General features: G+C 35.0%; 1 protein-coding gene across 3 annotated transcripts in view; it reads left to right on the forward strand.

The window, feature by feature from the left end:
- Positions 1-12,848, forward strand: part of SPAG9 (sperm associated antigen 9) — a 134,870-nt gene that overhangs the window by 34,239 nt on the left and 87,783 nt on the right. For all 3 annotated transcript variants that reach the window (XM_044921693.1, XM_021704324.2, XM_021704325.2), the window contains exon 2: positions 281-401. In XM_044921693.1, coding sequence (XP_044777628.1) covers positions 281-401 — 121 coding nt within the window. The remainder of the gene's footprint in view (positions 1-280; positions 402-12,848) is intronic.

Genomic DNA, 12,848 nt, shown 5'->3' on the forward strand with positions numbered 1-12,848 from the left:
AGTTAAAGGATTCATATATTTGGAGTAGGATGAATGTATTTTCTTTGGAATGCCTATTATATGAAGTGGAAACACTTCATAAACTATTTGGTCATGTTTTTCCTTCTAGATTTGGAAGGTTTTATAGAGAAACTAAAAAATCAACGTAAGTTGCTGATTCTTAGATCTTTCTGAGTAGTTAATGCCTAATTGTCATTCTTGATACCAGGAAACACAGGAGTTGATAATGTTAAAAAAGTTTCTTTTTTCTAATGAAAATAATGCTTTTCTTTTCTATTAGAAATTCATTGAATTTGAAGACTCTCAAGAACAGGAAAAAAAGGATTTACAGACCCGAGTGGAATCTTTAGAATCTCAAACAAGGCAACTTGAACTCAAAGCAAAAAACTATGCTGACCAGAGTAAGTAAAACTACTTCTTGTCATAAGTACACATTAAAGAGTGGGCTCTAATAGCACAGTGACTCATTTTGACATTTGACTGGGCTTCCAAATATATGCTTGGAATTGTCATCATCCCAGGCTGAAGAGTGAGACCTGGAAGCTAGGTTCAGTTCTTTTTTGTTCAAATTTTCATGTGGTTCTGATGTCTGCAGAAATAACTAAATCAAAGATACCTTTAAGACTCTCTTCTTCAGGGACGCCTGGGTGGCTCATTCGGTTTGGCATCTGCCTTTGGCTTGGGTCGTGGTCTCGGGGTCCTGGGATTGAGTCCTGTGTCGGGCTCCTTGCTTAGCACGGAGCCTGCATCTCCCTCCCCCTGCTTGTTCTCTCCCTCTGTGTGTGTGTGTGTGTGTGTATGTGTGTGTCTTGGGCAAAGAAATAAATAAATCTTAAAAAAAAAAAAAAGAGGCTCTTCTTCAGTTTAGCTCTCAGCTTTTGTAGTTAACATTATGCTATATCCATTATGCAGGATTCTGGGGTGTGTGCATGTGGATCATTTCTTCTGATTTTGATCCACTACACTGAGTTCCATAGCTTTCTGTATTGTTTTGAAATTTACAAATGTGACAAAAATGCTAGCTCTGAAGTATGTATAAAAATATTACTGAATTCTAGGGACACCTGACTGGCTCAGTTGGTAGAGGATGTGACTCTTGATCTCGGGTTTGTGAGTTCAGCCCTACCTTGGGCACAGAGTTTACTAAAGAAGAAAAAATTACTGAATTCTCTTTTTCGTTCTTTTTTAGTGGAAGACTGAGGGAGTGTAGGGGAACAAAATATCATTTTTCAGAATTATTTCATTTTTAATATAATTTCATCTTATTCTTGATTTAAAAATAACTATTGTTTCAAGCTCCAAGGATGATTTCTCTTTTTGGCTAATGAATTGGACCTAATTAAGTCAAAATTAGAAAAAGAAATGGGGAGAAACTTTAGGGCCTGTTTTCATGTTTGATTTGGGCAGGCAGAGAGCTCTTCAGTTTTCCCTCTTGGCACTGTAAACTTTCAGAATCTTGGGAGCACAAGATGAGGACCAGCAGTCTTCCTACATCAACCATTAAGGCTACATAGTGACACCTGCTGTTAAAGATAGGAATTCATGGTGGATAACCTTCATTCATTACCAGGCTTGGAGTGTGTGATAATTGACTGCCCCCCTCTAGTACTTTGGAATGGCCTAATAGAGCTAAACCTCGAATCATTGGGAATCCGGAGTTCAAGCATTATCGAATTCAAGGAAAACTCACATGGCTTTAAGCAGATGTCATGGAAGGGAGCCAGTGGATGTTTGGTAACAGAAGCCAACTACAGTGAGACAAAATGAGCCATGTATCACGTCTTTGAACATTTAGGCTTGTAGATACCTAGAGTGCTCTAGCCTTCCTTTGTTCACGTTGAATATATCAAATAACTTCTGTGATTTTACTATAGAAATTTAAGGTCTTAGAGAGCTGGATGATGGACTCCACAGTGCAAGCACTAACAAATACATTACACTAACAAATATATTACTAGAGTCACATTGCTATGAGTACCACTCATCTAGAGAAACAGTCTTGTGGCAGTTGCTAGCTTTTGGTACATTTCAAGAGTTGAGCATTCTCTATTCAAAGAAGAAGAAAAATAGCTATTGGAGGTAATATTTTAATTCCAACTTGATTGTGTTTTCATATCAGAGATTTTATAGTATTTTAGAACCAGACACTATAAAGACACAGTTGACAGAACCAACCTCATTGTTTTACTTTATTGTATTTTCCTCTTGATTCCTGAAGAGAACCAACTTTTGGATAAGGACATTTTCTTTTAACTTAGAAAGGAACTTCTTTTCTAGAATCCTTTTATACATTAAGTAATCTGTTTCAATGATAAGGGAGATATTATAGGACGAATTACCTGAAACCATCTTTCTGACATTCAAAGGAGATACTTCTAGGGCATCTTGGGTGGCTCAGTTGGCTAAGCGTCTGACTTTTTTTTTTTTTTTTTTTTAAGATTTTACTTATTTGAGAGAGAGAAAGAGTGAGAGAGAACACGAGCCGGATGAGGGGCAGAGGGAGAAGCGGACTTCCTGCTGAGCAGGGAGCCCCATGCAGGGCTCGATCCTGGGACTCCAGGATCATGACCTGAGCCAAAGGCAGATACTTAACTGACTAAACCACCCAGGAGCCCAAGTTGGGCTCCACACTCAGCGTGGAGTCTGCTTGAGATTCCCTATCTCCTTCTGCCCCTCCCCTTGCTCATGCTGTCTCTGTAAACAACCAACCAAAGAAATAAATAAAATCTTGATAACTGCTGCTTTTTTCACAAAGGTCACTAAATGGAATGATTTACTAATTTTTTTCACATACACTTTATCCCTTTTATTACTAAAATTTAAAAAATCTGTTTCCTGTTCCTTTCTTGTAAATGTAAACAAAATAAAGTAGGCTTTTAATTAAGATTTGTTACCCAGACTAGTGAGTCATATCCAGCTTTTTGGAATTGTTATGCTCTGTGGTATCTATCCTTTCATTTCTCTCTCAGAAGTACTGATTACTAGTGTTTTCCATCTTAATTTAAAGTAATTTTTAAAAATAAGGTATCATTTAAAAATGATTTCTAATTCTCTAGGCAAAGGATGAGGAAATTCTTCAAGTAGATATGGTCTTTGAGCTAAATTTAATCTGAAAACTTTATTTTTGTCATTAATACAATATCCCACCAAGAATTTCTCCTCCTGGGAGTTTGCCATCCCATTTTGAAATAAATCTTGGTGTCTAAATAATCGTTAAAAAACTTAAAACTGGGGTGCCTGGGTGGCTCAGTTGGTTAAGCGTCTGCCTTCGGCTCAGGTCATGATCCCAGGGTCCTGGGATCGAGCCCTGCATCGGGCTCCCTGCTCAGTGGGGAATCTGCTTCTCCCTCTGACCCTCCCCCTGCTTGTGTTCCCTCTCGCTGTCTCTCTGTCAAATAAATAAATAAAATCTTTAAAAAAAAAACCCAACTTAAAACTGGTTAATCAAAATTGACCATTCAGATGCACAAAACTCGTAACACCAAATCTCTTGGTCTATGAGCTGAGACTGTAGTGAGTCTTCTTTTACTAATGCTTTGGAATCTTACTCCCTTTTCCTTTGATACCTTGGAATCTTTTTCTCTCTTCCATCTAATTGCTTTCCTCTCTCTTCCTTCTGTTTTTCTTTAAGCCTTAACTGGGTATAATATGAAATCTAACAGTATCTTAAAATTTTCTTCCACGTCTTCATTTTACCACATTTAAATATCTGAAAAAAATGTGTGTGTGGGAGAAATGTTTGACTATATTTTTCATTTTACTTTCTTAGTTTTCCCTCCCTCAAATCTCTTAATATTAGACAAAGCTCCTTATTTTTATTTTTTTATTTTATTTTTATTTATTTATTTGGAGAACAAAGCTCCTTATTTTTAAAAAAAGTAGAGGTAGAAGGTAATCTTTAAGTATCACCAATGCCTTATCCTTTTGGGAAACCAGGACTGGGAATATGTTTTTTAAAAGATGAAAACAAATGTAAATAGGTGTATGTCAGAGTATGTGAATTCTTTTTTATATGATAAGCAACAGAATATCTGGACTATTTAATTTTAGTTCTATCAGTTTTTTAAAAGTATATCGTGTTTTTTTGTTAAAGTTACTGTAACGTGACATCTGTTTTTATTTTCATTGTCTTAAACTCTTAAAATGTTTTGAATGTTTTTTAGTGTTCCTGACATCTGTTTTTAAATAAACACTTCTTTAAGGCCATAGAATTTACTGATAATGATAGTAGAGGAAGGATGGGTGCAATTTTTTCTGTTTAGTGCCATTTTTTGCGTGCAGTGTGATAACAGTGTCTTGTCCAATTTCCATGTTTATATTTGTATGTTAGAGTCTTTAATTTTAAAGACTGTCAATTCTAATTGATGTATGTTTTAGGGCACATACCCTCTTTAAAAAGTAGCCACAGTAAAAGTCCAAGTTCTGCTTTGAAGATGACTTCCTATGTTAAAAGGGGAAATTTTGGTTGTAGTTACTTGGTATTTGAGAAGCAAGAAAACGTCAAGAAATAGGAACTGAATGAAGGACATAGTTTGGAATCATCAGGTTGTGGTATGATTTCACAATATTGAGAAGTTGAGTCTATAAACATTTTGTTAACAGTTTTGTGGTCATGTTTGATTTTGGAGATTTTCTAGTTGCTCTCTTTTCAAAATTTGAACTATGTAGGATATGTTTTTGGTTTTTCCAACATGAATGAAAGATTTTTAAAAATGCTGTTTATATGATTTCTTGTCTGGGAGTAACAATAATACTTCTTTGTAGTTAACATCTTGTGAGCCTTAAGGAGGAATCTGAAACATACATGGAGTGAGAAAAACAAAATTGTGGGGTGAGAAAGGCTTATTGGTTCTTGACAACTATAGAAGGAGTCTATAATCAACCTTGCTATTCATGATGTGGCAGTAATGGGTTCTTTGTCACAAAAATACTTTATATTCATTAGTTCTTTTGTTGTATATTGAGTATTTCTATCTTGTAAGCCAAATATTATCTTAAATGAGTCAGGTAAATAAAGAAATTTCAATATATTTAAAAATATTATACTACTGTATGCCTAGCATTTAGCTTGGTAGAGAAGACTATGTTTGTAGTACAGAAGAATATAATATGGTCACTGCAGTCAAACAAATCAGTATTGTGGGGGAGAAGGTTGTGTATGACCTTCTAGTCTTTTTTTCCATATATACTGTGTTTTTATATCACTGCAGTTAGAATGTACATACAATTTTTTATCTTTTCCTTAACACTATTTCTCTTGTATAATCTTTATTCTTTTTAAAATATCTGCCTATACTCATCATCCAGAAGCTATGCCATCTATTATCAATTCTTGTTTTCTCTGGGATGTGTTTTCTCCTTTACTCTAGTAAGAATTATTTAATGGTCACTTGTCTTTTTACCTTGACTACTTGAAACTCAGAGAATAAATTTAGAAGTGCAGCCATAAGGACTGATTTGGACCTTACCTGGTTGACATATTTAAATTGTTTTCTTTTTTGATTTATATTTTATACATATATAATGAATTATGTTCTGATAAGCTATCATCTCAAATCCTTTGTAGAAGGAAGGAATGAATCAGGTAAAAGTAAATATAGGTAAATTAAAAAAAAAAACAACACAAACTTCTGTTGGTTAGTTGGACATTTTTTCCAGTGTAGTGAATCATATTGCAGTGAATATTTTTTCAAACCTATAGATTTCTCTATATTTTGATAATTTTCTTAGAATATATTTAAGGAAGTAAGGCAAGGAAGATGAATATTTTAGTGGTTCTTGGTTTATAATAGTGTTTGGTCATTTTTAATGTGAACGGAATTGGAGAAGTATGGTTTAGTAGTGTATTTCATTTTGTTTATCATAACTTAAGAATTTGAATCATTATTTGCAACATATTAGCACACGGAGCTGATATAGAGCCATTTATTATTTGATTCTTAGGAAAACTGTTTCCCTCAAGCTCTTATTTATAACAGATGACTTTTCCCTTGAATTGTGGAGATGGTGGCAGTGATTTTAAGCTACTTAAGGGCTCTTCTCTGAATCTGGCCTTCCTTTGAATGAAAATCCCTGTTTTAAATTAAATGGAAAAATGATTTTGACAGTTGATGACATTATAATAGAGATTTATTCTGACCTTTTGCTCTTTCCATCCCCCATATAACACTTATTTGCTTTTTAAATTTGCTATCAAGATCTTAGTCTCATAAAATATCTTGAAGTCTTTACCTTGAAACATATATTATTATTGGAAGGAAAACAATTCTGATTTCTTGGTCATAAGAATTAGCATATTGCTAGGTGGAAAGCATTGGGAGATAGTATAATCGTTAACCTTTTTTTTTATTTTAAAGGAATAGAAGGATTAGAGCAGACTTCCATTTTGGGGATTATTTTTAAGCAAGGTCTGTCTGTTAATGATGTGATTGATCAATTGAGAATTTTCACAACAAAGAAGAAAAAGTAGGTAACGGATATAGATTTTTAAGGTACCGGGTATAGATTCATACCAAAGTTAATAGTTGGGCTTAAATATTTTCTGTCACTGTTTTTCAAATCACTTAAAAAAAAATACCTTCAGGTCAATAAAAAGCTTTATCAGCCCCTTTACCATGCTTTGTGATTGGCAATACTAATATTCTGAAAATTTGAATAATATTGCAATAGGCCACTTTTTCCATTTTAATGTTTTCTTGTTAATAGTCCCTTCTACATTATTTTTAGAGTGATTAAAGTAGAAAACTGTTGATTTGTATTTTTGTTGAAAGCATATTTTTAATAAGGCAACTTCAGGAGTTTCATATATCTCCTGACTTAAAAAAAATGACAGAGGGCGCCTGGGTGGCTCAGTCGTTAAGCGTCTGCCTTCGGCTCAGGTCATGGTCCCAGGGTCCTGGGATCGAGTCCCACATCGAGCTCCCTGCTCCACGGGAAGCCTGCTTCTCCCTCTCCCACTCCCCCTGCTTCTGTTCCTGCTCTCGCTATCTCTCTCTCTGTCAAATAAATAAATAAAATCTTTAAAAAAAAAAATGACAGAATGAGGGGCACCTTGTTGGCTCAGTTGGTAGAATGAACAACCGTTGATCTTAAGGTCGTCACTTCACGCCCCACATTGAGCATAGAGCTTACTTTAAAAAAAAAAAAATTACAAAATGAAATTCATTATGTAGAAAGTTACTTTTAAAAAGTTACTTTTTTAGTCCATTTAACTTGAATTCATTGCTATATTAAGAACATCTGTATATTTAATAAACTTTATATATGCGTTTCCTTTTTTGGAGCTTATTTTTAGAGGGAAAGCCGAAAATTAAGCACAAGATAATTTATGCAAACACTAACATTTTATTACTTCTGCTTCATTAGGTAATATCCTATGTGGTCTTCAGATCTGTTTTATGTCTCATCTGTTTTTGGACTCTTTCATTTCTGTAGTCTAGTGTTGTCTATTGAGAACCTTAAGGCTGTAGTTTATAATTAATGTCTAGAACTAAACTTTCATAGAAAATTAAAATTTTATTAGTAAGGGTGAAGGGATATGGTGATTTAGCTTAGAGAACAGAAAAAAAATGAATGATTTGATTATTTCAAACATATAAAGGGATAGGTAGATACCAAGTTGTTTTTCTGTAATTTTGGAAGATTAAATTAGAGAAAATGTTATTTGTTGATTTTGGTTGATCATGAGGAAGTATCTCTCGACCATGAAGGTGATACCTAGGAATGTGTACTAGGGGAAAGCATGGACTCTCCCTCCATAGAGACTTTAGGTAGGAGAGTAGTCAACTTTCTGATGTGGATGGCTTAGGTAACATTTTCAAGACAGAGACTAGGTCAGATCTCTACCACAGAGATTCCTTGAAGTTATTCTACTCTGTTTTCAGGATATGATCATCAATTCATGAAAATGCTTTAGCAGTTCACATTGTGTCTTTGATTAATAACATCTATCTGAAAATCTTTTGAACTTTAGAGACATGGTGCAGGACTTAGTTGGTAGTGGAGAGGCTTTTATTGTTTTGATGTGGTTGTCTGAGATTTGTTTGCTCTTAAGTCAGCATTTGATTCTTACCTGTTGAGACTTCTGATGCTCAATTGTTCAAGGAGAGGCTTCCGAAAGACCAATGCCAATCTTCTGAGGCCAAATAACCATTGGATTATCTGCCTTCCATGAATAGTAAGAACTGATGATTCCTTTTGAGAAGGCAAATAATGAGTTGGACATGGCATTCTAGCAGGTGTGTTTCTCTTTCTTCCCCCCATAGGCCTATCAGCAGTCTGATGGGGCAGAAGACAACAGAGATGGAAGGTGTTCCAAACTTGGCACAGGCCATCAATCTAAGGAGGTAAGCTCTGATTTTGAGCAGGCTGAGCAGGTGGCTCTTCCTGCCTTAATCATGTCGTCTTACTCTTTGGAAAGATGGACAGAAAGAAAGAGCATTTAAAATGAGGCTGAACAATCTCTATTAGCTATTAAAAGGGGACAAATTTGGATTAGTCTTTTGATTCTTCTTTTTTCTTGTCCTCTTCCCCCTTTTCTTTTTAGATGCCCTTATTTGTTTGATTTTTTTTTTCTTCAGACTATTAGCAGTTTTTTGTGTTTTTTTTTTAAGAATGGCAGATTCGTTTATTTGTTGTTTTGGGATAGGGAAGGATGAGCAGAATCTTGTTTATTTCCAGTTAATCTCAGGTTGTGGCTAGTTTGAATAAAATGATAAAGTTTTAGGATTTTTCCTGAGATCATTTTTACATTTGGTTTCACATAGGAACTATTAAACAAGAAACGATCTTTTACTACACTTTACGTATAATGCAACAATAATAGGTATAGGTTAACTTTATGGCACTTGAGGCTTTTGCGGATGTCTGCCATCCTTGCCCAGTTGGGCCTTTCTTTCCTGCTTTTCACTGACCCTTCAACTTCCCTTTTCTTTTCCCTTTACCGATTACCTAGTGGCATCCGGGACTTTGAAGAGATGGCTCTTCCCAGCATTTAAAAGTACTTCTCTGTTAAACACTATTTTATTTCATGTGACTTAGGCCTTGAGAAAGCGGGAGTCCATTGACTGTGTTGTGCTGAGTATTGTAAGTATTTTCAGAAAAGTGAGAGGTTATGAATTTGTGTTACATGATCTTGGTGGTTAACTTATATACCTAAAAAGATAATACTAATATTTCAAATCACAGTAGAGGTAAAGAAAACATGAAATACAATCATAGATAGTTTCTATCAAGGTACTTGCTGGAGGTTTTATATTGGAGAAAATCATTGCCAGAAAAACACTCAGAAAATCATCCAGAATAACAAATTCATAAACTGTTTAAAATCACCATGGGGTAACATGCCTTCGATGATTTAGAATGTCTTTTAAGAAGATTTAATGCGTATTTATAAGCTAACATATGAGTTAAAGTAACTCTAGTTGCTGTAGTAACCACACCACAAAATACATATATAATGACTCAAATGTTATATGTTATTTCTTATTCATGTGAAAATTAAAATGGATGTTTCCAGTAGGTGGGTAGCTCCTTTGGGAGATGCAGGCTCTTTCCAGCTTCTGGCTCCAAGTTCATCATACTCACATTAAGGTAGAGGGGAGGAGAAAGGGAGTGGACAGTTGTGTGTGGAAGGTTTTTATTGGGCCAGGCCTTAGGAGTGGTGCACCCAACTTTTGCTTCTACTTCAGCGGCCATAACTCTATCAGAAACTAACTATAGAGGCTGTGGTATGCCATCTGGCAATGTGTCTAAGGAAAAGAGGAAATGGCTTTGGTTAATATCTGGTTAGTCTTTGCTTTAGCTTAAGAGCTTTAGTAGTAGATGTTGCATGATTTTGCTCAAGTGTTGAGGCAAGGGAGTGAATGTACCTAAAGCTTAGCGGTCATCTGCCTATTCTTCCTACTTGTGAATTATCTGAGGAAGAAAACAATGGCAAATTTTAATGAAAATATAGCATTTATAATTTGTGCTCGCATATAATCTAATTTTTAAATAACTTCAAGGTTACTCTGGCTGTTACCACTTTAAAACTATTCACTGTGTATTCATTTATTCAACAAACATTTACTAAGTGTTGAGATTTTCTTTTGTTCTCTTATCATTTGATGTCTTTTCCTTTAAAAGATAGGTTACTATAAAATTAAGATGTAATTTTCTGATGCTTGTATTAGGGATAGGTTTTGAATGACATCTCTCCCTTTTAAAAAAAAATATAAACCACACTGCATCTGGCTGGATCAGCTGGTAGAGCCTGTGACTTAAACTTAGGGTCATGAGTTCAAGCATAGAGCCTACTTAAAAATAAAAAAATAAATATAATTCATATACTATAAAATCTACCATTTTAGAGTCTACAAATCGGTGGTTTTGAGTATATTCTCAAGGTTGTACAACCATCACAACGGTCTTAATTCCATCACTCTCACCACTCCAAATAGAAACCTATACCTGTTAACAGTCACTCCTCATTCCCTGCTTCCCTCTAGCCCCTGGCAATCACTGGTCTATTTTATGTTTCTACAGATTTGTCTATTCTGGACATTTCATGTAAATGGAATCATACAATATGTGGTCTTTTGTAACTGGCTTTTTTCACTTAGCATAAGGTTCTTCCATGTTGTAGTATGTATCAGTAGTCCTTCATTCCTTTTAGGGCTGAATAATACTCCATTATATGGACATTCTGCATTTTGTGTGCCCCTCCTGCCCCCTGCCTTTTTAATTGCCTATGTATTGCTAGTCTGAGAACCAGAAAAAAAAAACAAACTTAGCTATCTGAAAGCCTATGTAGTTTTGCAGAGTTGGGTGTAACGACCAATCCCTTTGGGAAGATATCCTTTGGATTTCTCATTGGCGTCCTGGCTTGTTTAATTCCCAGTTCATAAGTGGGGAAGTGGATAACTTAATGTTTGGCCTATCTTTGAAATGTTGTGGTTGTCTACAAGTCATAGGTAATATATTTTAGCGTTCTTGTTTTGATTTATATAATTAGTTATCAATGATACATCTGGATATAACAATGCAAAATAACAAGTTTTCTGTTTAATTTTAATAGAATACAGAAATAAATCATTTAAGGACTTCAAGTAAATAGACTGAGGTCAATAGGCTATAATTTATTCTTACATTGGAGTGGAGAGGAAGATGGAAATGGATAATACTTAGGCTAGAGGAACTGATGATCTTTTCTACAGGTTTAAATCTAATTTACATAGACATTTTAACCATGAGATAATTTGTCTGCATTTACTTTAAAATTCGAGGTGGACAGGGGCGCCTGGGTGGCTCAGTCGTTAAGTGTCTGCCTTCGGCTCAGGTCATGATCCCAGGGTCCTGGGATTGAGCCCCGCATCGGGCTCCCTGCTCAGTGGGAAGCCTGCTTCTCCCTCTTCCACTTCCCCTGCTTGTGTTCCCTCTCTCGCTGTGTCTCTCTCTGTCAAATAAATAAATAAAATCTTAAAAAAAAAAAAATCATGGATGAAGACCAAATACATATGAGAAATGTATTTAAAAAAAAAAATTCAAGGTGGACAGGGGCGCCTGGCTGCCTCAGTTGGAAGAGCATGCAACTCTTGATCTCAGGGTTCTGAGTTTGAGCCTCATGTTGTGTGTAGAGATAACTTAAATATTTAATAAAACAAAATTTGAGGTGGATAGAATGTTTTAGTATCTATGACTGATAAATTATGATAATACCCAGTGTTGATTATTGAAAATAGTCTCTAAGATCATATGAACAAAAAAATAGAAAATATTTTAAGAAGGTGATTAATATAAAGGTGTTGAAACGTCCTTTTTAGAAGGAAGTCAATTTCTGATTCAGTGGTTAGATTTTGTTAACAAGATACATGTGTTTATGTGCTACAAATCTTTTTTTTTTTTTAAAGATTTTATTTATTTATTTGACAGAGAGAGATAGTGAGAGCAGGAACACAAGAAGGGGGAGTGGGAGAGGGAGAAGCAGGCTTCCCGCCGAGCAGGGAGCCCGACGTGGTACTCGATCCCAGGACCCTGGGATCATGACCTGAGCCGAAGGCAGATGTTTAATGACTGAGCCACCCAGGTGCCCCTATGTGCCACAAATCTTATCTTGCCCCTGGAAAATTAGCAATGGGCTAATAGTATTACATTGTATAGATGTGCCACAGTTTATTTGAATGGAGTTGAATACCTTACAAATTTTGGAGAGAGTTTTTTTCCACCCAGATTTTATGAGTAAATGAACTGTACTATTCTAGGAAGACTTCTGGACTTGATCGAATAGTACACACATATAGCCTTATAGTAAAGGTAGAAAATATTTCTTGTTTCAAATTTTATTTTGTACATTCATGAGATATATTCTCAGGTTAGTGAATTTTATCATACCATAAGGTGATTTTAAGAATTATCTTCTTTAGTGGTGTAAAGTAATGAAAATGGATATGGAAAAAAACTATTATGTCTCACTTTTATAAAATAGCATATTGTCCTGGGAAATGCCTTATACAAAGTTATATTACTAGTTGTTTATTAGTTTTTAGATTTTTAGTTTTCCTTTTTGCATTGGTGTTTCTTTCTGAATTTCCAGCCTTTATAATTAGATCTAAAACATTTGGCACTAAAAGGGAATATTTGGGGCACTTTGGCTGGCTCAGTTGGAAGTGCATGTGACTCTTGATCTTGGGATTATGAGTTTGAGCCCCACATTGGGTGTAGATATTACTTAAAAAAATAGTAAAAAAAAAAAAAAAAGGGAATATTTATATTGGAGGCATATAGAATGGGAAATGGTCTAATTGTAGAGATTTTGAAATAGTTGGAAGAACAGTGGATTTTAGTTTTGTCTTTCTGTGAATGGTACCACC

This window comes from Neomonachus schauinslandi, chromosome 15, assembly GCF_002201575.2.
Source record: "Neomonachus schauinslandi chromosome 15, ASM220157v2, whole genome shotgun sequence".
Taxonomy (NCBI): Eukaryota; Metazoa; Chordata; class Mammalia; order Carnivora; family Phocidae; genus Neomonachus; species Neomonachus schauinslandi.